The sequence below is a fragment of the Camelus dromedarius genome, chromosome X (genome assembly GCF_036321535.1).
Source record: "Camelus dromedarius isolate mCamDro1 chromosome X, mCamDro1.pat, whole genome shotgun sequence".
Taxonomy (NCBI): Eukaryota; Metazoa; Chordata; class Mammalia; order Artiodactyla; family Camelidae; genus Camelus; species Camelus dromedarius.
The window spans coordinates 102381655-102408662 of record NC_087472.1 but is presented as its reverse complement, the minus strand read 5'-3'; the positions used below and the strand labels follow the sequence as shown (position 1 = coordinate 102408662).

The 27008-nt window shown below is 39.8% G+C and overlaps 1 protein-coding gene across 3 annotated transcripts in view; it reads left to right on the top strand.

Moving 5' to 3' along the window:
* The first annotated feature begins 1317 nt into the window (after positions 1 to 1317).
* TXLNG (taxilin gamma) overlaps positions 1318 to 27008 on the top strand; it is a 46496-nt gene continuing 20805 nt past the window's right edge. For all 3 annotated transcript variants that reach the window (XM_064483375.1, XM_064483376.1, XM_064483374.1), the window contains exons 1-3: positions 1318 to 1467; positions 23064 to 23367; positions 25608 to 25699. In XM_064483375.1, the coding sequence (XP_064339445.1) occupies positions 1366 to 1467; positions 23064 to 23367; positions 25608 to 25699 (498 nt within the window). In that variant the 5' untranslated portion in view covers positions 1318 to 1365. The remainder of the gene's footprint in view (positions 1468 to 23063; positions 23368 to 25607; positions 25700 to 27008) is intronic.

The following is a 27008-nucleotide window of genomic DNA, read 5'->3' as shown; positions in this document are numbered from 1 at the left end:
TTTTTAGTAGCTGCACGGTGTTCTCTTTAACCATAATTTAACATTTTGACACTCAAATCCCTGGACGAGTTAAAAGAAGAATTTCCGATAGATTTATTCTGCATCTCGCTAGGACTTTTGCTTTTAAGAATAGTCGCTGAGGCCATCAGCTTTATATAAAGTCTGGGTATGGGTTCGTTATCAATTGCTCTAGTTTTGAAATCTCAAAGCTGAACTGAGTTGTTCTGTCTTTCTTCAAATTTACAGAAATAAGTAACAGAAGGAATTCCCTCAATATTGCAATTTACTCTTAATGTAAGTTTGTTTTTTGTTTTTTTTTGGCGCCTGCTCCCACTGTTTTGTATTCTCTAATTTTAAAAAAGCCATAGGATTTACACAAATTTTCATAATGAGTTATTTAAGGCAACATGCCAGGATTTCATGCCGGTCTGGTACTGTCAGAAGTTCGGTCATTGGAGATCTGGTTCTATCAGATGTAAATAAGGAGTATTCCTAAGAAAAACTCCATCCCCTTCGCAATCACTTCAAGACAAAAAAACGAATTCAGCAAACGAGTTTGTTTAAAAAAAAAAATCAGTAACGAAACGACTGGCAGAGAAAGCCGGATACGTTCAATGTGTATTAATCGCCAAGTGCGGAGAACTGTGCTAGAAGCCCGGGCGGTCCAGCCAGGTGAGCACGATGCAGCCACCATTCCGCAGGAGCTCGGGACTGGTAAACAGTGCTGAGAACTCTGGTGGAGGGACAGGACTCACGGCAGGTGTCTGAGCCAGAAACCTCAAATTCTTACATCTCTCCCACCTTGAAAGTAGCGAAGTATTTCCCCTTACCCCCCAATCATTCAGGCTCAATTTCGAAGAAGAGCAACAAAAGCACAACGTGTCCCCGACCATGGTCCTTCCCAAACCCTGAAATATTTCTAAACTTTTCCTCCAGGATAATAAAGAATACCTTCCGGTATCGGTAGGTGGTCCCCAGAAAACTACAAGTCCCAGTAGGCTGCACGCGCAGCACAGTGTATACTCGCCCCATCTCAGAACGCCGCATTACGCTCCAATCCTGATCCGGGCCCGCGAGCCGTGGCCGCGCCGCCTGCTGGGACTTGTAGTCGGTTCGGGAGTCCAGTTTTCAGTTGGCGCAGACTCGCGCGGCCTCCGTTCGCCCTTCGGCCCTGCAGAAGCCCAGCCCAGGCTTCAATGCTCCCCACCCCCATCCCACTCCGTTCCCTCGGGGGGCCAACCTCCTCCGGTCACGTGGGGAGCAATGCTCACGGCGATTGGCGGAGGGATTCAGGGGCGGGGCACGAGGCCCCGTGAGGTTCCGTGCCCCTTGTCGGGCCGCTTGTTTGGCTGCTGCCGTCACCTCATGGCGACGCGGGTAGAGGAGGCTGCGCGGGGAAGAAGCGGCGGCGCTGAGGAGGTGGTTGAGGCCGGACGGAGCGGACGGCGACGCAGCCCGCGGCAGAAGGTCGGTCTGGGGGGGGAGGCGCCCGCGTTGTGCCGGGCCGGGGGAATGCTGGGGCTAGCTATTTCGGGGTCCACCTCTTCACTCTCCCTGGTTACCCTTAGCCACTGGACGAACATCCGGCCCCCTTCCCTCCTGGGGGTGACGACGGTGGGAGCAGGTTGGGGGAGTGGGACCGGGATGGATGGGGTGGGAGGGGGCGATGGTTGGGGTTTGGGGGCGCGCGGCGGAGGCGGGAGGGAAAGCAGGGGGCGCAGCCTGGTGGGAGCGGGAAGGGGTGCTTGGCGTGCTTGGCGGGGGCGCGCCAGGTATGACAGCCACGTGCAGCCGGCGCCGCGGGGCCCCGGGCACCAGGTGTTGCCGATCCCAGCCCCCGCCTACCGTGGGTTTCCCTTGTTCCCAGCCCTGGGCGCCGCCGTCTAGGTGCTGCCTGGGGTCGCGGGCTCGCCCTCCTCGCGCAGGGCAGGTGTGCAGGGCGCGTTGCGGGTGCGCCTGGGCGACGCGGGCTAGGCTGTTGCGCAGTAAGATAACCGCGCGGGAGTCGGGGCTGCGCTGCGCCCCCTTTCCCCCGCCCCCTGCTCTCCCCTCCACTACGCGGGCAGGCGAGCGGGACTGCTCGGCCCCCGGGACCCAGGCCCCGGAGCTCCTCTCTGGGAGCCACCGGCTTGGCTGCACTTGGGTGGGCGATGGGGAGGCGATGCTGGAGGACCTGGGTTCCGGAGAGTTGCGAGCAGCATCGCAGAGAGCCGGTCTTCCCAATCCAGCCCTCCCTTCCCCTTCTCGCTCTTTATCCCTTCACCTTTCCTTTCCTTTTTTTTTTTTACCCCCTTGGTGAGCGGAAACTTGAGCGCCTCCCCCACCTTGGCCTTTGGTCTCTCTTAATCTGGGAGTCAGGCTGGACCGTTCCCCTTGCCTTACTTGACTCACGTCAAGGAGTTTTCAGTGTCTCCCTGGATACAGGAAAATCAAGACCTTCAGAATGGGAGAATTCCACTTGTTCTGGAGTCAGTGGGTGGAGTTCGAAAAAGATTGCACAACGACCAGGGTACAGGGCTTTTGGGCCCAGGAATAGAGAAGTGAGGGGGAAAAGGGCTGGGAAGGTGGAAACCCGTCTTTCTCCTTGCAGTTGAACATATTGAAACGTTCAACTTGTTTGGACGTCCTGCTTGATCTGTCGGGGCTATTTAATATTACCTAATTAAGCATTTGAATACTGTTAAAGATCACTCCTGTGTCAACTTACGAAATAGTATTTTTCTAATGCGGTTCGTGAACTTGAAAAAGGAGAACAAAGGTTCCGTCTACCTCTGGGCAAAGTGTGAAGAGTTAGCTTTTGGGACCTATTTCTAAGGTCAGGTGTTTTCATGTCTCTCTGCATGAGGGTGTTACTACTTCTCAATTACCTCTTTCTCTCCCTCTCTTTGTACTCTAAAAGAAAGATCCAGCACTTGCAGAACTGAGAAAGAAGCTGTGGACCGAATGTACTCTAGGGATTCAACACCATCACTTTGGACACGGCACTTATTCCCTGAGGGTGGGGAGCCAATCTCAGTGTTTGATTTCATAGGACCCCCAGGGGAGGACTCTGAGAAAAAGTCACTGCAATTGAGGACATGAGTTACCTTTTTTGCCACTGGGATAAGGACAAAAAGTCTGAATTAGGAACTGAGCTTTAATCAACTATCATTTGAAACAACCAAGAGGTAATGACCCTTTGAGTAGCGCTCTGGTTAACAGCTGGATAAGAATAGCCCTGTGTGTCTCTACCATTTCATTTTTGTTGACTTACCTCAGGCACCTTTCTTTGCTCACGCTTTTCTAGGCATCTTGTTTTCTTTTGATTTCCTGTGACGTGGAATTGAAATACATGATTAAACCTTAGTTCTTGAATTTTCATTCAAAAAATTGGGTGACTGTCTTAGGTTTGCAGAAGTCAAGTTTATGTTATTTCCTTACGACCCTTCATTTTTTATTTCCTCTGGGTCACCAGCTTGAAAACATAGTCCTAATTCTAACTTGACCTCTGCCCTATTTTTCAGGAAGCAGAAATGATGTTTAACTAATCGGGTTGTTTTGAAAATACTGAAGGAATTCAAGGAAAAGCGACCGTTTTGCCACTATTGGGTTACATTATGGAACTTAAAGTGAGAAACAGTTGCAGATGGGCTGTGTTGCTTCCTGGTTATTTTAACCACCCTTCATTCACTCTTGACTTAGGGAATTGTGGCATTGTCTCACAACTACATCCATTTGAATGGTCTCTTGAGGTAACTTTTTTCTTTTAAAGTTGATGCTACAGTACATTTTTATTTTTGTTTTTATTTTTATTTTTTAAACGGAGGTACTGAGGATTGAACCTAGGACCTTGTGCATGCTAAGCACTCACTCTACTACTAAGATACACTCACCCCTCCCACCCCCCATTACAATACATTTCTATGGGGCTCTTGAATTTTAGACAAACTCTGCTGTTTGAGATGATAGCCACTAGCCACTTGTGGCTATTTAAATGTTAATTAAAATTAGATGAAATTAAAAATTCCATTCCTCAGTATACTAGGCATATTTCAAGTGTTTGATAGCCAATGTGGCTAGTGACTGCTGTATTAGAGCAGATCTAGAATATTTCCATCATTGCGTAAAGTTCTGTTGGACAATATTGGTCTAAAAAGATGGGATATTACATTGTCAAGTATTCCAGGCATTTTTAGAATGCCAAGGTCATTCATACTAATTCCTAAATCCCTATGTAGACTTTGTTTTACAAGGTTGAGTTTTTTTAAATTTTGTTTTAAAACCTTTTTTTTTGAGCAGTTTTAAGTTTACCAGACAATGAATATAAATTGCAGAGTTCCCATCTATCCCCTCACATGTACCCCTTTCCCCTATTATTTATATCTTGCATTGGTGTGGTACATTTGTTAGAAATATTCTTATTAATTAAAGTCCATAATTTACATTAGGGTTCATTCTTGATATTTTACATTCTAAGAGTTTTGACAGATATATCGACCGCTACAGTATCATACAGAAGAGTTCACTGCCCTAAAAATTTAACTCATTCCTCCCTCTCTTCCCCCAAACTGATCTTTTTACAGACTCTATAGTTTTGCCTTTCCAGAATGTCTAAGATTGATTTTTTTCCCTTAAAGTTTTTCTTGGAGTGTTAAAAAGTGTTTAACTACTATTAAATTTATTTTTAGGTCAAATAGGAAGGATGAAGATACATGGAACCTCTGCTCAGTCTTACATGTACATGGTGCCCCTTTAGTTTTTATGGCATATTTGCAGATAGATTAACTCTTTCAGTGTCATTCAGATGCTGTGGAGAAGGCTGGGCAGCTGTCATTGTCCTCATTTGCAGACGATAAATTGCTCAGCAAGGTCAGGTGATTTGCCTAAGGCGTGAAGTCCAACCTGGAATCCAGTACCCTTTCATCCACACTATGGTAATAAGTAGTGGGTAGTGGGCAAATAGTATGGGTTTGCTCAAGACTCCTGGCTCTCTGCCTTTTCCTAGCTGTGCAGCCTTGGGCAGGTTTCGCAATCCTTCTCAGCTTCAGTTGCATCACTGTGAAGAGGGGATGATGCTGACACCGACCACATAGGATTGTTGTGAAGTGTAAGAGTCAATGTGACACATTCAGCACCGTGCCAGGTGTGGCGAATTTTAGTTGGTGTGCAGGGGATAGTATATGAAAGATTCATTTCTCTGTCTCCCAACCTTTGTATTCCCTTTTCCCAGAATCTCTCTGTGATAGCCATAACGAGGAGAAATCAGGTCAGGATGGAGCAAGAGTATGGGATGGGAAGAAACCATTTCATTACCTTTTCTCCCCATTTGTGGACTTGATGATGAATTTCCACTCTTCTGCCACAGAAATTAAGTAGTAAGAACCAAAGTGATCTTCCATTTGCAACAGTGTCATCTAATTCTTTTTAATAGGTGTTTTTGGAATACATTTTTTAAAATTGAAATATAGTTGATTAACAATGTTGTGCTAGTTTCTGGTGTACAGCATAGTGATCCAGTTCTACATATATGTACATGCTCTTTTTCATTATGGGCTATTACAAGGTATTGAATATAGTTCCCTGTGCTATACAGTAGGACCTTGTTGTTTATCTGTTTTGTATATAGTAGTTTGTATCTGCTAATCCCAAACTCCTAGTTTATTCCCCACCCACCCACCCAGTGATCATTAACCCTGTCACTCTGTCAGCAAGCTTTGGTAAATTTTATTTTCATGAAGAACCAAACAGGCAAAGCAGTAATGAGAGCAGACCAGATACAGCAGTCCCTCCAGCAGTACCACTTTTCATCGATCATAATATACTACGTTGATATATTGTGTTACTGGTAGGTGTTGTATATGATTTGGTGTCCTCTATATTGGTCTTGACTAGAGAAGTTTTGTTTAGAAATGTGTGCGCCAAATCCAGACTTTATAAAACAGTGTGTGTGATTTGCCTTTGTGTGAGATTCTTCACGGAAGGAGTCACTATAATAGATTTCTTTTCAATAAATAAGCTGCTCAGATTTTATACTTTTTAGAGAGTTGTGTTTCAAAGGAAAGGATTCCGAGTTCTCACTATTTCCTGCATTGTGCTAGGCACTTAAAATTGACATTCTATCTAATATTTCCTTATCTCTGCAGATATAGATAGGGCATCTGAAGCTCAGTCCAAAAGAAAACCTTGCTTAAATAGCACAGCTCAGAGTTGGTAAAGTTGGCCTTGAGCTGATATTTAATTGTGTAATTGATAATACAACTGACGTACCCTACTCCACGCGCAGATTCTGTCACCTGGGAAGTTCTAACCCAACATCCCAAAGAAATCCCTTTGCCTCTTTCTTCCTCCCCTTCCCGCCCCCTTCCTCCTCAGTTCCTGTTTGTTTGGTTCTGTTGTGATTATCAGTAACTTTAAGTTAGTATAATGAATGTAACAGTAAAGTGTATAAAGTGAAATATCAGCTTAATACAGTATTCATCAACATTGAGAATTAGCTACGGTTAAATTTTTCCCAAGTGGAGCGTTTCTAGAAGAGGATAAAAATAGGCCAGATGACCCTTTAAGGGTTTGAACCTGGAGTATATTTTTATGATTTACTTTATTTCCTAGTTGAAATTCTCTTGTTGCTTATAACTACTTAAATGTTCTTGAAGGAAAAGATATTTTAAATGACCAGTGTCGTCCTCTTATCATCACCCACCTCCCACTCTGCGACTGTCATGAGTAATATTGCTAAACTATCACTTTTTCATTTTTCTGTTTTTCCTTGTCTCAGGTCAAAGTAGGATGGTTTGGTGAGGAAGAGGTACAGTTGCTTAGAAACATGTTTCTTTAAGGATTTTTTGAATTGACATGTGGGCAATATTAAAAGTAAGAATGTAGGCATTTTGCATAATTTGTAAATTGTATCTTTATTCAGATATTATAAACAGTTCTGCAACATGCTAGCAATATATATTCATTGTATCTAATCTTCTTACAACTCTAGAAGGTAGGTCCTGTACATCCCTGGTTTACAGATCGGGAAACTGAGAGGTTGATCTCCCCATGGCCACCCAGGAGGTAGTAAGTGGTCTGTTCAGAGGCCGAGGTCTTTTGGCTCCAAAGGCATTACCCATATTCCATGTGTCTTGTGCTCTCTAAACACATTTCTCAAGGATAGTAAATGAGAATGTGTTCCTTGTTGAATGTGAGTAGAACTTGGTGGTACGTAAAACGAGTATTAGTTTTTGCTGAATGAAAACAAATTTTAAAGGGTGGGGTTGGGCCATTGTGGGTATAGGAAAGTGGTTGTAATTCAGGAACCTGGGGAGTTTTGAGCCTTATATCTTTACTACCATTTGTTTCATTCCCTTAGGCCCTACGTTGACCTTAAGATACATCATTTTGGAGGTGTGCTGCCGTGTACCTTCCTGCAAAGTCACCTCCAAATGTAATTTGGATGAATTGAAAGTTTTAGAGGGAGCCTTTTAAACCTCTCAAAGTCTACACAACACAGTGGTAACAAAAAGCTGAAGTGGCTGGGTTCAGTAGGACAAGTAAAAAGAGAAGGGTTGATGTTTCAGATGTGCATCATGATTGGTCCATGTGGAACTGAGGAAGGATGACTCCATAAAATTGGGACAGGGATGTTGCACTTAGATCACTCATAAAAAGTAGAGGACCATTTTCTTAAGAGTCTGTGACTTGAAGGTGCTGAATGTGTGGCTCAGCTCCTTCCCTTTGGCAAAATAGATCAAGCCCCAGCATAGTGCTGTAGCTTTGGGCATTAAAATCTTATTTCCTGACCCTTTTGCTGCCTAGATAGGTGTTTAGGCTAGTTCAGGTATCTCTCAGATTGCTGATAATCACTGAATTACAATTTTAGAGCTAGAAGTGATTTTGTAAATCATGGAGTCCAGCACCCTTCCTTTTAATAAAAGAAATGGCTTTAGAAGTAAGTGTGAAATCTCATGCCATCATCCTTTGAGTAAAAGGCAAATGATGTGTGCATACCATACAAATTATCCACTTACAGAGTACAGTTCACTGGTTTTAGTATATTTGGAGTTGTGTGACCATAACCACACCTGTTTATTTTTAACGTACCCTTGGAAGAACATACTCTTTGGAATATGTAGAGAAAGATAAGAGTTCAGTGTCTGCTTTCCAAGTGCTAGGTCTGTGACTGGACAAATTACTTAAAATTACCTGATCACTGAAGCTATTTGTTCATCATACCTGCCTTTAAGATAGTTCTGAGGGTTACGTGAGGGAATATATCAAGTACTGTTGGAGAAGCTTCTGAATGAACCACAGCAACAAAGAAAGGCCAAGGGAAAATGGTTTATACCAATTCTCCCTCACCACCCATGTGGTTATACTGTACGGTACACCAGTCACAGCCCAAAGGGAAAGGCTAATTTGTTCGGTGTGGTTGAACAGGAAGGCCCCGGCTCTCTCCTCTCTGTCCTCCCACCTTTCGTGTTCCCTGGGGATGAATCTGCTCGGCTCTGGGTGCCCAGACAGGGAGCCCTCGCGGACCGTGGCTGGACTGAGCTGGCCGAGTCCCTCGCTGTCCCTGTTCCACCGCAGCCAGCACAGCAGTCCTCAAACTTTGTGGTTTCAGAATCTTTCTGCACACTTAAAAATGAGAATCCCAAGGAGTTTTCATTTAGTTGGGTTATACCTAATAATGCTTCCTATATTTTAGAAGTCAAAACAATTTTCAGATGATTATTCAATTGAAAAGATCAGCTGGTGGTGTACTAGTTGTCTATTGCTGTATAACTATCACCCCAAAACTTAGTGCTTGAAGCAGCATTTATGATCTCAGTTTCTGTCCATCAGAACTGGCTTAGCTGGGTCCTCTGCTTCCACCTCTGGTGGGCTGCTGTCATCCGAAGGCTTGTCTGGGAAGGGTCCACTTCCTAGCTCGCTCGGGTGGTTGTTGGCAGGATTCAATTCCTTGCAAGTTGTTGGACTGAGGCCTTGGTTCCTCATGAGCTCTTGTTGGCTGGAGGACTCCCTTGGTCCCTTGCCACGGGGTCCTTTCCATGGACACCTCACAGCATGGCTGCTGCTGCACCAGAGTAGCGAGGAGAGAGTGCCTGCGCAGTGGCGGAGGAGGGGCAGTCCTTCATCACATCATCAAAGAAGTAATGTCCTCTCACTTTTGCCAAATTCTCTCTTCCTTAGAAGTTACTAGGTCTTGCCCACACTCAAGGGGAGGTGATTATACAAGGTCGTGGATACCTCGAGGATCGAGGATTGTTGGGGGCCTTGTCAGAAGCTGCCTTCTACACGTTCATGTAAATACTGTTGTAAAATTAAAAGTAGCTGATTTTCCAGAATAAGAGTTGAGAAGAGTGGCATTGTTTTACGTTTTTGCAGATTTCTTTAATGATTGAGTTAGTAGGAGACAGCTGAGTTCTGTCTCTGCTGCTGCTTCAGTCTGCGGCAGTGTGCCAGTTTAGGTGATGTGTATGAACAGTTTAGCCTCACACACATATGTAGCTGGAACAGGGCAGAATATTTTAATAGCCTTTTTAGATGATGGTGGAAATTCTTCGATACTACACCAAAACTTGGCAAGTAGTTGTTCTTGCAGGTTAGTTGCCAGTGTGGGATCTGAAACCCCATTGAACTTTTCGTAGTTTGAAAACTCTGGGTCTGTTTTGCACTTTGAATGGATGTTTTCTCCCATGCATCATTTTGTAACATCATCCGTTAGTCATTTGGAAAGTACTGATTTACTGAATTGTGTTGCTCTTCCAACTGTTAGCACGTTTTGTTTTACAATATCAAAATCTTGTTAATATCACCACTGATTTCCACAGAAAAGTCTTTTTAAGTATTGGGAAGCTCATGGTGGCAGATAGTTTTTAAAAACTCTAAATTTTGCTTGAAAACTCACTATTTTATCTTTGACAACAAACACTTTGAGTTGTTTGCCTTGAAGTGACAGGCTCACTTCACATATTTTGGAGAAAATGTCTGCCAGATACCCAAGTCTGAATACACACGCATAGACTGTCCTTCAAAGGACTACAAAAAGGTGATCCTTGAAAACGCTGCCAGTTGGGCTCATAATTCCAAGAGCTGCGTTAGTGCTTTTTCTCAAGATCCCCAGCATACTTTGTTGTGTAGCAGAAGTGCTCTGTATCCTCACACAGAATAGAAAAAGATGTGTACTCAAGGGTTGAGATTTAATACAAATTAATAATTTTTTATTGCTTCCCCAAGGGCATTTTTAGGTGAACTGTCCCCACCCCCACCTTGAGTACATGGTATAGTGATGAAACCCATGACTCCTGATATATTTTGGTGCCACTGCCTTGATTTGTTCTAAGGAGTCAGAAGTGTTAGTCATGATAACGTTTGCACCATCAGTGTAGGTGTCAACACCTACACACCTATACACCAAAAAAGACAAATGCCATTTCAGTGTTACTATGAAATAGTTTTTGAGCCTGCAGACTACCTGGAAGGGTCCACAGAGTGTACTGGAGAACCACTGCCCTTTGATTTTATCAGAAGTGGGGTCTACTTTTTCTTGTTTCATCTTCCCCGGTACTGTTTTGCCAGAAGAGAATAGGTTTATTTTTCCTGGGCCTTTTCCTAAGACTTGTTTTGAGGAATATGGCATCCCAATTACTACTCAACTGCTTTATCTTGCTAATGGAGCGATTCAGTAATCCTAGCAATCAGAATATTTTTACAGTTAATTCCTGATGACCTGTATAAAGTTAAGTTTTATTTGCTAAAGGCTTGAACATTTGAAATCATGATTCATTGTATTTCTTTGTGCGGTAAAATACACATAACATAAAATTTACCGTTTTAACCATTTTTAGGTGTGCAGTTCTTTGGCATTGAGACATTCACAGTGCTGTGCAAGCTGTCCCACCATTCATCTCCAGAACTTTGTCACCTTCCCAGACTGAAACTCTGTCCTCCATCCACCCTGCCCCCAGCCCCTGGCAGCCACCATTCTGTTTTCTGTCTCTATGAAGTTGACTGCTTCAGGTATTTGATATTAGTGGAATCATACAATGTGTGTCCTTTTGTGTCTGGCTTTTTTCACTTAACGTGATGTCTACCAGGTTCATCTGTGTTGTAGCATGTGTCAGAATTTTCTTCCTTTTTAAGGCTGTATAATGTCCTAATGTATGTATATACAGGCACACCTTGGAGATAGCACAGGTTGGGTTCCAGACCACCGCAATAAAGCAAATAACCCAATAAAGTGAGTCATGTGGATTTTTTGGTTTCCTCGTGCATATAAAAGTTATGTTTACACGATACTGTAGTCTCTTAAGTGTGTAGTAGCATTATGTCTAAAAAATAATGTACATACCTTGATTAAATAACACTTCATTGCTAAAAAAATGCTAATCATTATCTGACAGTGCAGGGTCGCCACGCACACCTTCAATTTGTAAAAACAAAACAAAACAAAACAAAAAAACCCCAAAACAATATCTGCGAAGTGCAACAAAGTGAAGCATGATAAAACAAGGTCTGCCTGTATGCACCACATTTCCTTCACCAGCTTATCCATCGATGGACATTTGGATATTTCAGTGTTTCTTAACTTTAGATGTCACTCTTGAGGACCTTCCCCATAGAAGCATTACGTCCATACCAGGCTGAGTGCATGTAGGGCTCAGATAATGGCTTTCTTCTCCCTCCCTCCCTTCCTACTTTGCTTCCTTGTTTATCTGTATAATGGAAAAATATTCTCACTATCTTAGAATTGTAAGGCTAAATTAAATAATGTATTTTTAAATATCTGGCACATAGCAGTTAGTAAATGTTAGGTTTTTTCCTCCCTCCCTTCACTCGGAACTTTTCCTCATACATACTCTGTTAACGTAACCCTCTTTTGTGTATCCCATATGTCTCAAACAGTAGGCTTTACTATTTACCATCTGATTGTACTTGGAAAGAGTTCATTATCCATGACTAAATTTTTTTTTTAAACTGGTAAAGCAATTTGGCAGATATCCTAGCCATGGTTATAAATTGAGGCCAAGTTTAAATGAGATATTTCAATTTTCAGAATTGTTTTAAGAAGGAAATAAGCCAGAATGGCTACAAAAATTCATGCTTAGGGAAAAGAATTGGGGAAAAAAAAAAGAATAGAGATATATACATATGTATACGTATAACCAAATCACTTTGCTGTACACCTGAAACTAGCACAATATTGTTAATCAACTATACTTCAATTAAAAAAAAATCATGTTTAGTAGATCCTACTCCCACAATAATCCAGTAGAGGATGTAGTGTAAAGATTGGGGGGGACAGATACAGAGGTCCATAGAGCAGGGAAAAGAGAGAAGATGACATGAACTGCTTCGAGACAAACTCCTGCAGGTCTTCAGGCTCGAAGGTTGGTATGTGGTGGAATAGTGGAAAAAATATAATAATATTTTTTATAATACTGTACATGGCGAACAGTTTTAGGAATATATAGAAAAATTTTCTTTGTATACTGGCTTCTGTACCAATACATTTTTGTTTATACTGATGTGTTCATCCTGGACCAGATGTTTCTTTTTCCCTACTTAATTATACCTTGGAGATCTGTCCGTAGTGACATGGCTCTGCCTTATTCTTTTGAATAGCTGCCTTGTTTTACCTTGTGTGGATGACCATTATTTATTTAACCAGTTCCTTACTGGTAGACATCCCGGTAGTTGTGCGTGGTAACAAGCGGTGGTTTGCTGAATAGCCTTTGCCCTTGAGTGAGAATATCTGTGGGATAAACTACAGTGGAGTCGCTGGTGAAAATGAAAGTGCATTCAGACGTTGAGAAATGTTGCTAAATACCTCTGCAAAACCAACACCCTGCCAATAGACTTCCCAGGACTGTACTGAAGGACCTGTTTGCCCACATGAAGGGTTTTTTAAAAATCATTCTTCTAAATCTGGTTGGTAAAAGATAGTGTATTACTTTGATTTGCATTTTATTTGTATTTCTTCAATTATGAAGGAGGTTGAACACACTTTTGTATGTTGGGCATTTTTAGTTCTTTAACAATGATCTACTTATTCACAAACCCTTGAAAATTGAGTCTCTGACTCATTTGAAACCCTTATGAACGTAGTCTTTTGGCTAGTCCAAAGTTATCGATTGTTATTTAGTAAATTGATCTCTTCTTTAAAAAGTAAAATAGCTTCTCACTTGTCTGATTTCCTGAGAAAGGCCTTTTCCACTTGCTAAGGTTATGAAAAAATTTTTACTTAGAACTTCTAATTCTTTGTTGGTTTCATTTTTCATGTTTCAATCTTGATATATCTGGAGGGGTGAGACAGCTTATCACTTTTTACCCCCATAAGGCTTGGGAGATATCTCAGATTGTTTAGTTCCTTTACCAATTTGATATGACACTGTTTTTAATATAGTAAATTCCCATATATGGGTCTATGTGGCCTGTTTCTGAAGACAGTGCTATATAATTAGGAAGTCTCAGACAAGTATTCCATATCTGAAATAAAAATGAGATCTCACGTTTAGGAGTTTATGTTTTGAGATATTAAGAAATTATTGTCTTAAAGAATATAGGCGTATCATAGAAACAAGTACAGCAGAACTTAATTATATCATTTTATCTGTTAAAAATAAAAACCCTTCCATTTCATTCCTTTGTTCTAACACAGTAAGACAGACTATTTAAGGAGGCATTGAGTTATGGAATACATATTTTAAAACTTTGGTCTAAAATGATTAAAACACAATTTTGAGATGAATGATAAAGTGTTAGCTGTGTGAAAAACTTTGCTATCCAGAATGATTTAAAATAGCCTTAGTATATAGACCATTTTAAGTGATGTTTAAAGCTGAAGCCACTTTTCTAGTTTAACAAGCACGTGAACCCACCAACTCCATCCATCCATTTTAAAAAATAATACAAAAACATACGAAAATGGTAGGTTTGTAAAATTTGTATTTGGAAATGTGAAAGCCCCTCAACATACTGGAAATGTTTAGGAGAGAGGTTCACATTTCCAAAATCAATCAAGGCCTATAGCAGACATGCCGAGAGCAGAGAGCGTCTTTGGTGTCCTGGGTACTAACCGCCCCGGCGCTGGCCCGCACGGGCCCGGGCAAGCACGCACCCTTGTCTTCACATTCCTGTTTGGCAGTTGATGACTCTTAGGGTAAGTTATTAGAAACACAGGGTTGAAGGGCTTTTTAGAGATAATTTAGCTTATCTGAAGACACAAAAAAGTAAAACAAAACAAAACAAAAAAACCCTAATACCTTAAATATAATCACTTAATATTATTTGAAGATATCCCTACCTCCAAATTAGTTCTGTCTCACCTCCTTAAATCCAGAGTTAATGACTGCTAAAAATTCTCCAGCTCTTCCCCAGTGTGCTCCTAAATTCATACTGGTACATCTAGCAACTTGTGTATTTTTAGACATTGAATTTCTTAAATTTGTTTTGTAACTGCCTGTTTGACTTTGAACTTCATTTTCCAAGGCTGCGGTGTGAACGGAGGGGAGTAGGGTAATGGTGGGAACATAGGGTCTTGAATTTGACAGACCTGGTTTTGAATTTTGCTGACCCCTTATACTGACTTTAATATGATCTTGGGTAAGTTACTTCAGCTCACTGAGTCTCACTTTCCTTTTCTGGGAAAAGTAAGGCCCACCTCTCAGTGGAGTGGAGAAGATTAAATGGGGTAATGGGGCTTGTAGGTTCTGAAGGGTCCCTTTGCCTACTTTATAACAGACAGTGAAGACTAAGGATGCGGGGATGCAGCCATAGCTGCGGATCCAGGGAGTGGGATTTGACCAAACCTGGAGAGCCTGGAGATGGAGCTCCAGCCGCATGAGCACCTGACCAGCTTTTTAGGGAGCCAAGGATGTGTGGGGCCAGTTGACTCAAGACCGTCCTGAGTGCCAATGTCAACCACATGGCACAGATCCCGGGCCTGATGGACGATGTGGGTTTCAGGGCAAAGGTGATTGGAGCCGAGTTTGAAGAATTGTGTGCAGACTTACCTGACTGGGTGCTTAGCCCGTGCAGCAGGCCCTCCAGAGTGCCGAGAAGAATCTGAATGAGATCGAGCAGGTGATCCTGCTGGGTGGGGCCAATCGGGCCCCCATAATTCAGGAGGTGCTGCTGAAGGCTGTGGGCAAGGAGGAGCTAGGGATGCTAAGGACCTCAGCCCGGGGAAATGCATCAGTGTACACATCCTTCTCCGCTGCTCCCTCTGTGGGCCGCCCTGGCCCTTGGCAGGGCCCGAGTGATCTGCTCTCAGCACATGCCTGGTGCTGGTTACAGGGCATTCAAGCAGGTTTAAGCAGATGGTAGTTGAAATAATTAGGAAGTGAATGTGGGTGCTGGCTTTTTTGTTTTTTCTTTAGGCCAGTCTTAGTAAAAGAACAACCATCACTAAAAACATTTAAGCTCTTTAAACAAAATAAGCCAAAGAAATATGGTTCTTTAGCTTCAACAGTATTTGAAGGAGCATCAGTGAAAGTCTTGCACTTTAAAATTATTCATCTTTCTCTCTATTCACAGAGTAAAAGGGAAAGAAGCTTACATTTTTTTAGGCTTTTAGTTCCCATGCAATCTTAGTTTCAAATGTATTGATTCAAAAAGCTGTTACAAGTAGTAGGTGAATACAGAGTGTTCATGTTTGTTTGTAAGAATTTCTATAATAGTTATTCTTTGTTCCTAGAATTAATTGTTGATAAACTGGTGGCTGTCCATTTTGAAGGCATATCTTCTTCAGTTAAGGGGTCATCTCAGCTCCAAGTGTTGGGATGATGGAGGGAGATTTGGGAAATGGATCCTTTAACAGAGGGTGTGGCTAGGGTCTGGGATGTGGGGGTCAGGGCTGTAGTAAATGACTGCTCTCAAAGTGTCTTTCAGGCCAGGACAGAAGAGCTACACATGCTGCTTGTGACTATAGACTGGTAAATGGAATGAAAATGTGATAGCTTTTGTTTCAGGATTTTATTCAGGGAAGAGTTCAAATAGAAATTCATCTTGAAACTATTTATTGTTTCATTTTCATTTGAGATTGGAATTTATATAAACATTTCCTCCTCCTCTTGTTTTTCCTCATGATAGGTACTGTATTAGAGAACTCTATTCATCTTGGTATTTAAAAACAACAAGAAACTGTTTTGAAGGTAATTTGTGGTCCCTAACTCAAAAGGTAAAAACAGGTGTGCTCCGTAAGTAAGCCCACTGACCTGCCCCTCCCATTCCCACCCACCCAGTTTATCCTCCATTAATACCATTCTTTGTCTCCTTCCAGAGGTTGTACATAAGCTTCTGCTCATAAACTTACACGGCACCCCCCTCCCCATTGAACCCCCCCAATCATGGCCTGCAGTATAGTACATACTCCAGCGTAGTTTGTTTTTTTGCTTTTCAGCCTATCCTTACAGGTCAGTAATTACACAATGACCTTATTTTTTTAACAGATGCTACAGTACTCCATTGTATAGATGTAGACAGATGATCTATCCAGTCCACTATTAATTGTCATTTAGGGTATTTCTGATTTTTTTGTCACTACAAATAATGCTGCATAAATATCTCTTATGTATATCACTTTACAGATGTAATGGTTTCTCTGTAGGAAAAATTATAAGAAATTAATTTGTTGGGTCAAAGCATATGTGGCATGATGATTTTTTTCCAACATTTTATTATGAAAAACTTCAAACATACAATAAAGTTGAAAGAATTTGATACTGAACATCTTATTGCCACCACCTAGTTTCTATCATTGACAGTTCTTTCTTTTTTTTAATTGAAGTATAGTTGATTTACAATGTTGTGTTACTTTCTGGTGTACAGCGTAATGATTCAGTTATACATACATATATATTCTTTTTCATAATAGGTTATTACAGGAGAGTGAATATAGTTCCCTGTGCTATACAGTAGATCCTTGTTGTTTATCTATTTTATATATAATAGTGTGTATCCACTAATCCCAAACTCCTAATGTATCCCTTCCTGCCCTTCCCCTTTGGTATCCATAAATTTGTTTCCTATGCATTGACAGTTTCTTATACTTGCTTTTTTACTTATCTATCCATCCCTTCACCCATGAAGCCATGTTAAATATGTACATGCTGAGTTTTTAACAATTGCGTGCAGCTCTGGAACCCAAACCCTCATCAAGATACAGAGCATTCCCATGGACCCCAGAATGTTACCTTGTCCCCTTCCCAGACAATCCTCACCCTGAATTGGAGTCTTTAGTGGTTAAACTAATTATCCCCCGACCAGGAGTGCTTGAGAATACCTCACACCCTCTTCCACACTGTGTTGTCAAAGTTTTTGATGTGAAAAATGGTATCTGATAGTTTTAAGTTGGATTTCTGTTACTGTGAGTAAAGTTAATCATATGTTGATAAGCTATTTGTGTTTCCTTTTCTGTGAAGCCTTGCTTCATGATGGCCCATTTTTGTTGGGTTGTAGGTCATAGTCTTCTTTATTTGAGTATCCATTTATGTTACATAAAAGATTAATTTTTATCTATGACTGTGCTTAGAGTTTTTAGTAAAAATTAGGCATGTTCTGTGATGCTTCCAGTGTTGTTAGTGCGGGTAGTTTTCTTTTTGAGTTCTTTTAAATTCCAGGAGTAATAAAAATTCACTGTAGTAAAACTAGAAAATACAATGAAGCAAAAAAAAGCACCACCCATAATTACACCATTTAGAAATAACCATTATTAATATCTAGATGTATTTTCTCCTAACACTTTGTGTGAGTATGTGTATATACATATGTGCATACATATACACACATGTGTATGTATAAAATAGATGATGCATACTATTTTGTAATTTCTTTTAAAATATAATATTTTGGGAGCATCTCTCCCAATTATTCAACAGACTTCTGTAAGATGGCCGGGTCAGGACAAGGATGTTTGTATGGCAAAGGGTAGTCTTGAAGCACTACATTGTCATTAAGAACATGAACTTAGCAGCTAGACTGACAGTTCAATTTTTTGCCCTGCAGTTTTCTAACTGTGTCCTTAGGCTAGATACTTTAGCATGCCACAGTCTGCTCATGTGTAAAATAGAGATAGTATTGGTACTTACCTTGTGACGTTGTGAGGATTAAATTAGTTAATATAGGAAAGTGCTTACAATAGTGCCTGGATGTCGTATTTGCTCTGTGTTAGCTGCTGTTGCTGCTGTTTATATGAGAGATTGTACCCAAACAAAGGCGTCCAGAATGGGTATCAGAGAGGGCAGAGTAGGAAGTTGTATTGGCCACATGATACAGAATTCTCTGCTAAAGGAGATGAAGGTTGAGAAATCATTTACAACTTAAAGTTGTTGGCCCTAAGAATTTGTTTCATATTGAATGGTCCAGTACAGAGTCTCAAGTAGGGAAAATTAGGGCCTGCTATTTCAAGAGTATTTGTAGACTAGGGTTGGAATCAGGCCCAGCTGGAACTGGGCTTATTCATAAACAAGAAGATTTTGTAGAGCCAGTATAAGTCTTTCATTAGCAAATGTGAAAAGTACATCAAAATTAATTGCACAGGAGAGAAGGGAAATGTAATACTGTCTTCTTCCTCATGATAAAATAATAATGGTAGTTTTCTCAAACTTGTGGTAATGCTTAACTTGTTTTCAGCCATTTTGGCCCCTTGTGTTTTCCATCAGTTGACACTCGAGGACCTTTTATGCATAATCTGTCACTATCTGGGAGGATGTACCTACCAAATGGGTGATAATGTAATACGTGTGATAGAAGCTTAGAGGTGAAAGGAGTGTCTGGGAAGAAAAAAGAAGTAGTAGTAACTAAAAATAGAGAGTGATGAAATAACATTAGAAGTATACTTTGTGGTAAAAAATACACCAATTAAAAGACAAAAAAAAAACTATAGTATGAGATGTGATGGTTGTGCACTACACAGATTAATTTAATATCCTGATTTATACTCAGTGCCACCAGCTATTATTTTGAGTTAAGTGAACAATGTGACCTTTCTAAACTGTCTTTTTTCTATGTAGTTATTATTGATTACATACAGCTTTAATCTGAAAGAGTAACTTTTAGTTAAATTTCCTATGACATTTTGAAATAGGTGACTATACTGTGCCTTTTCTCCAAAACTGAGAGAATGAAGAACAGTAATGAGAAAAAATATTTGCAAATCATTTATCTGGTAAGGGGCTTGTACCTCGTACATATAAAGAACTCTTACATCTCAATAATAACATAACAACCCAATTTAAAAGTGGGCAAAGGATCTGAATAAACATTTCTCCAGTGGGGAGGGTATAGCTCAAGTGGTAGAGTGCATGCTTAGCATGCAGAAGGTCCTGGGTTCAATCCCCAGTATGTCCTCCAAAAATAAACAAACCTAATTCACCCTCACCAAAGTAATTAATGCAATAATAAATAAAATTTTTTAAAAATTGAAAAATAAAAACTTCTCCAGAGGAGATATACAAATGGTCTGTAAGCACATGAAAAGATTCTCAACATCACTAGTCATTAGATGAGATCCCTTCACAGCAGCTGTGATGGCTGTAATCAAAAGGACACATAACAAGTGTTGATAAGGATGTGGAGAAATTGGAACCGTCACACACTGCTGGTGGGAATGTAGAATGGTGTGGTTACTTAGAAAAATGGTGTGGCGGGTCCTCAGAATAAACATAAGGTGACCATATGACCCAGCAGTTCTCCTCCTAGGCATGTACCCTGGCAAAAAGTAAACATATGTCCCCAGAAAGACTTGTACATTAATGTTCATAATAAATTTTTATAATGTTCATAACAAAATTATTATTATTATTTTTGATTTTGCATTCATGAATTTTATATTTTAAAATGAGACAAAAATAGGTAAATTTAAAAAACACTATAATAAAATTGAAGGACTTAGACTAATTGATTCTAACACTTAAAATGTGCAATAACTAAGCTTAACAAAATTATTTATAATAACCAAAGTTGGAAATAATCCAAATATCTATTAATTAATGAATGGATAAATAAAATGTGGTATATCCATGCAATGGAATATTATTTGGCAATAAAAAGACATTAAGTACTGATACATGCTACTGCATGGATGAACCTTGAAATCATTATGCAGGATGTTCAGAGTAACCACATCTTAGAGACAGAAAGTACATGAGTTGCCTAGGGCTGGGAGGATTAGGGATTTATAGCTTAAAAGGGTACTGGCTTTCATTTCGAGGTGACTAAAGTGTTGTACAGTTGATTGTGAGGATGGTTGCACAACTTTGTGAATACACTGAAAACCAGAGAATTGTATGGTATGTGAATTATATCTCAAAAGATGTTATGAAAAATCACCAATAGAACTGGAAAACTGGAAATTAACCAATTCCAATCTCAGGTAGCTTTCTTACTAAAATTGATCTTGGGAGAGACCTCAGCTTTTCCTTAGTGAAAATTATTTATGCTTCCCCTTCCAACAAATTGCTTGCTCATTAGACTTTTGATGTGGCTTGACACCATGTTTTCTGGTATTATGTGAGCTTTATTATCATTCTGCTTCTGAGAAATTCTGTTACGTGTTAGAGATAAGCAATCTTCCATTTTAATTATCTTTTAACAGACTTCCATCAGTATTTAAAGCCAGCATTGTGGTTTTGTAGCCCTGTTCTTAGGCTAATGGTTTTCAGGGAATAGGTTTAAAAATTATCTTTTAGAAATTGGGGAAGATGGTATTAATAGTACTTGGAGTTTTTTTCTCCGTTTTCTCTGTATTGCTTTTGTGTAAAGGGTTTCTGTTAACATTATCCATGCCCAACGAGGATGTGACAGTTTAATATTTGATATAAAATAGATGTGGAACTAGTAGTTATATCTATAATACAGTGTTAAAATGATCATTTTGCATTTGGTATGATATTAATAGTTCTGTAATATGTTATTTGGGCATATTAATGGCTTTAAGAAGTTTCTGCAGTAATGAAATTTAACAAAAGACGTTTCCTAAAACCTTGTTATGAAATTTTGTAGACCTAATACCTCTGGATTACATTTGAGAGACGCTGCTCTATGGAATGCATTACATATGGAAGAGAATTTTTAAATTTTCGGAAAGAATTTAAGAGTGAAACATCAAACCGTAATTCTAAACCCATTTCTCCTTAATGCATTGTTTTTTTTAAGAAATGAAAATATTACATGTACATTATTTTTAAAACGTCTTGAAAAGCAGCACATCTCTAATCTCTCTCCCCAGAGAAAAATATTTCTGGTTCAGTTCTTCATAACTCTTCATATAAATTGCAGCTTTAAAAATAAACCTTATCAAAGTAAAATACATATTCAGAAAAGTATACAAACCATAAAGGTTTAGGCTTAATGAATTTTCACAAAGTGAACATCTTTGTTACCCCATCCAGGTTAAGAACTATGGAATATTACCAAGCCCCCTAGAGGACCCTTCCCCTCAAAGTAAACACTGTCTTGATTTCTACTACTATCAATTAGCTTTGCCCATTTTTGAACTTTATATGTAAATGGTTTCCTGCATTATGCATTCTTCTGGCAGCTTCCTGACAGCATTCTCTGAGACTCATCTGTGACGCTGCCTCTAGTCCATTCTCAGTGCTGGATGGCATGAACATACTATGGTGTACCCATTCTTCTGTTGAGAGAAATTTGGGTTGATTTTGTTTGGGGGCAATTACAAATAGTGCTGCTTTAAACATTCTTGGCCTTTGGCTGCACACCCGTACCTACTCGGGTAAAATCCTAGGAGTAGAATTAACTGGGTTGGAAGGTGTCCATATTGTGAAAGAGTTTTTAAAAGTGGCTGCACCAGTTTGTTCTTCCAAAAGTGCAGTACTTGATTTATCAGCATTAGATGTACAAGATAAGGATTTAGTTCTCTTAACCTCTCCATTACCTGCTACTTGGATACTTCAGATTATTTTCAGTTCTTCAGTTGAACAACTTGAAGTAATAAGTCTCTGTTCTCCTATTAACTTTGTAAAATAGCTTTTGTCCACTTGTGATAAGAGAAAGGTATTAGCCACCTCCCCTTCAGTTGTATTATTCAAAAAAGGAAGAGGCCCTCTTTCATACAGAGAGAAAATGTACAGAATTTAAATTTGCGCCCCATCATATGGCCAAGTAGTGTTAACAAGGGGGAAAACACCCCCTCAAATGAATGGGTTAATGATATGGTAGAAGAGAAAGTAAAGTTAAATTACTGATTCGAGAATAAAATACTAGAATGAAGCTGTCTCTCCCATGCCTACTTTCTATATTTGTTAGGGCAGGGAGAGCTGCTTAAAATACAAATCTCAAAATGTCTGTGGCTTAACGTGAGAGAAATTAATTTTCTTAGTCATCTAAGAGTCCAGTGTGAGTGGTAGAAGGGCAGCTTTCCTTCTATGTGTATGTGAGATTTAGGGCTCAGGCTGCTTTCCTCCTGTGGCTCTGCCAGTTCTTAGATGCTCGGAGACCTTTGCATCCAGCCAGAGTGAAGACCAGATGGTGGAGAAAGAATGTGTGCTTTAAAGAATAAAAGTTTCATTACCCAAGAGAAGGTCACCACTTCAGCTCACATTTTATCAGCCGGAACTTGACGTGGGAGTCCCACGATGTCGTCCGGTGGTACCAGCTCCATGGGATATTGGAGGAACATGGGTTTCTGCTAGACAGCTTGGGAGCCAGCTCTGCCATCCCATCTCCCTGAGGATGAGACTAGAATGATTAATGTTCATTAGGGTAATTTTGTGCCTTTTAAGATGCTAATTATTTTAAGTGGTGAATTTTTATAGGGAAATAAGTTTATTTTTTATTGGCCAGGCACTAACACAACTTGATACATTTTTTTTTTTGAAATAAGTTTAGGTGTATAACTAAATGGCATTTCTTTCTTCCTTTGGTACTGCTTAGTTGTGTGATTTGTTTTAACTTTAATTTTCTTCTTCTTTACAGTTAGGTCACCTCAGTGAAACTTAGAGACCCGCATGTTTACATAGATTTTACAAACTAAGAAAAAAAGTTGTCAACCTATGGTGTGCGATTGATTGTGAAGATTGATTACATTTGACTTAACCCCCTTTCCATCTATTTTCTCCTCCTTTTCCCTCTAGTTTGTGATTGGCACAATGGAAGAAGCTGGAATGTGCGGGCTAGGGGTGAAGGCAGATATGTTGCGTAACTCTCAGTCAAATGATATTCTTCAACATCAGGATGCAAACTGCGGTGGCACAAGTAACAAACACTCATTAGAAGAGGATGTGAGCAGTGACTTTCTAACAAAGAGCAGGAGTTTGGTGAGCCCAGCGTACTGCACACAGGAGGCAAGGGAGGAAATTCCCGGGCAAGAGGCTCGAACAGACCCCCCCGATGGTCGGCAGGATTCAGAGTGCAACAGGAACAAAGAGAAAACCTTAGGTAACAACCTCTGCTCAGGGGTTGGACGTTTCACACCTTGCTCATTTGACTTGTCTTTTCTGCAGCACACGTGATTATAAAATGGCCAGTGTTGAGGGAGATGTTGTCCAGCTACTACATGTGTTGTCCTCAGTGGGGCAGTTGGCCTGTCTGTTGCAGTGAAGAGCGGGGGGCCAGGGTAGCAGCACAGAAAGCGATTTCTTTCTCAGTAATCAAGAATTGGCTTTCTTGAAAAAATCTGGGGTCAAAGTGACAGAAGTAGTATCTGACTTGCCTTGTTTGCATCTTTAATGTAGTCTGACCAAAATTTACTGTGAAAACTATGTATCATTCCATTTTGAAACTAGTCACAAAACTTTAGAGACGACATGTTATCTATAGTGCAGAAAGTGGGTTAAGACTGGTTTTCAAGGGTATGTTTTCTTTGTCCTGCTGTGTTGGAGATTTAGGACTAAGAATGTGATATGTTAAATCTCATTATGAAATCTGAATTCCCCTTTTATTTTAAGCTTATGTTTGCCTCTAAGTTTTTTATACTTATTATATCTAAGGTTAACAGTGCTTAATTTGTTTGGTTTTCTGTATGCTGAGTTGGAATGATCCTTCTTATTAAATCCATTTTCTGTTAACTTGGAAAACTTAAACATTCATAGAAATATGAAAAATAATTTTAATTCCTTACAAACAAGACAGATTTCTTCAAAATTACCAGCCCCAATTAAATGTGTAAAAGCAGATGGAGTCTTAAAAAGTTACAAATAATGTTTCCATGTGAGCCAGCAGTTCCACATCTCATTATGTACTCAGAGAGGTTGAAAACGTGTCCACAAGTGCCTGAGGCAGCATTGTTCATGGTAGCCAAAAAAGTCGAAACAATGCAGTTACCCATCAGGTGATGAATGGATAAACAAGATGTGGTTGGTCTGTACAATGGAATATTATTCAGCCATGAAAAGGAGTGAAGTAATGAGTCATAGTAGGTGAACCTTGAAAATATTATGCAAAGTGAAATAAACCAGACACAAAAGGCCACAAATTAGGTAATTCCACTTCATACGAAGTGTTCAGAATTGGCAAATCCATGGAAGCAGCAAGTAGAATAGTGGTTGCCAGGAGCCTGGAGCAGGGAGCAGGGTGACTGTTCACGGGTATGGAGTTTCTTTTTGAGGTGATGAAAATGTTTTGAAATTAGACAGTGGTAATAGTTGTATAACTTTGTGAATATACTTACTTAATTATACACTTTAAGGGTGAATTTTATGGTAGTGAATTATATTTCAGAAGAAACTAAGTAGCGTGTGAGTTTAAAAATCTTCATAATAATTGCAGGTCATATTACAGTTATTTCTAATCATATCATGTTTAGTCATCTCTTTTAAAATTCTTACTGGTCTTGGGCTGAATGAGAAGCTTTGTTACTAAAGTTTTCTCTGGATAGAAAAGGATTCTATTTTGAAGTCAGCCTGCTGATTTTCCTCATAGCAGTCTGTACACCATATACTAAAGTCATTTTAATGTATGTATTTGTAATGAAATATCCTTCATAAAGAGTGAACATTTAAAACAGTAAAAATGGTACCTACCACCTCGCTTAAGAAGTAAAACATTATTGTCACTTATTTTGAAACACCATTTGTCCCTTCCTATTCCAGCCACCTGCTTCTCCCTGCCAGAGTCCTTAAAATACTTTCCCCAAGGGAAGAGCCATTTTGACATCCTCCCCCCAACACTAAATTGGTTAACAGGCAGAATATGCCTACTCAGTCATCAGAAGTTATTTAAATTGCTCAAAGGAAAAGATATGTGTCACAAGTGGTTGTGTGTGTCTTAGATAGGCAGAGGGTACCAACTGAAACTCCCTTTGAATTTCCTTCTATATTCGTACTTGGTCAGGAGGAAGCTTTTAAAAATATTCTGCCCTTTGTAACTTGCCCTTTGTCTTAACTTAGATATCAGTAGTTAAGCAAGGGAGTTTTTAAGCTTTCAGCAAGAGTTTTTTTTACAAATAGCTCGACAGTGTTAGTGACTGAAGAAATTTGGAGTTGGGGGTGGGGAGGAAGGGGTGCCTGCTGATCCAGATTTTAAAAATAGCTTTCTTAATTTAGCTAGTAAATGTCTTTATTTCTAGTTATAGGCGCAAATTATTTTACTCTGGATATCAGAACACAGAAGCGAAGCATTTACAGATTAGATTTGATCTTTCTTCTTCTGGACTTATTTCTTATTTTGTTAATCATCAGGAAAAGAAGTTTTATTATTGATGCAAGCCCTAAACACCCTTTCAACTCCAGAAGAGAAGCTGGCAGCTCTCTGTAAGAAATATGCTGATCTTGTGAGTATTAAATCAAGGGAGTGAGGTCCATATAAAATAGAGCTAAATGTGTATGTGCTTGATAAGCTTTTTAAAATATGATTTTGATATAGCTTTTTTTTTAATTAAAAAAATTTTTTTGATGGGGGGACGTAATTAGGTTTATTTATTTACTTATTTTAGTGGAAGGACTGGGGATTGAACCCAGGACCTCGTGCATGCTAAGCATGCACTCTACCACTGAGCTATACCATCCCCCCAATATAGCTTTAAATGTAAAATTATATTTTACTCCAGAATTGAAGAGGAGAATCTGATTTCTTGGGGCTTTTTGTTGCTTATATGACTTCATTTTATAAGGTGATCTATATAGAGAGCATTATAATGCTAAGATACGGCATAGATTTTCTAAAACTCAGTCTTAGACTATTTCTCACTCAGCCTTTTCATTCCTATGTTGTGTCTTTAGATGCCAGTCAGTTGGAGTGTGGTGGTTCCTGTATTTAAATTTTCCCAAGGGAATTCTAGAGATAAAGGCTCTAACCATTGTGATTGAAGTTGTGAGTTCGATGAAATAGTTTACTAAAACAATACTGTGTCTTGGGAAATACTGATTTAGCATTTGCCATGTGCCAGGCATTCCTTTTTCCATCTTCCAAAGAAATTGACCTCATTTGTTCCAGACCTGTGTTATTTCAAGTAGCGTTAATTCTGTTTTTAAAATTAGGAAAGCAGTTGTCCGTATGGAAACACTGCCATCCTATTTAAGTAGAAGAATGGGAAAGTCATAGGACCCTTTGAAGTAAGGGTTGTGGGAAACTTTTAGAATAAGTGGTTCTAATATGCTAAATCAATGTCTTTTGTGAAATACTTAGGTGAATTATCATGGACAGTTTTTATGCATTGTCATCTGTTGTTGAAGCTGTTATTCCATGTCATAAGCACTAGCTTTTTTGTCAGTGACCAGCTTTGAAAATGAATTGTTTTATTTATTATTCGAAGAATTACAGTTCCTTCCCCTCAGTTTATAAAGGGGTCCATGTAGACCCCCACTTGGCTGGCATTCAGCAGTCTGGCACCTTCCATTCAGAGCTACAGGAAATCCTGTGCATCAGTGAAAACGGCCTAGGACAGTCACAAACACAAAGATGGCAAAAAACACAACGAGGTCAGATTGCTGGCTTGGGAAAGGAACTCTTCCATTGGCCGTGGAAGAGAGTTCCTATTGGTTTCATCCACATGAGGAGAATCATGTGAGAAGTGGTGGGAGAAGAAGAACAAAACTAAAAAGGAAAAAGGAAAAAATGGAGAAAAGAGTAAAAGAAAAAAG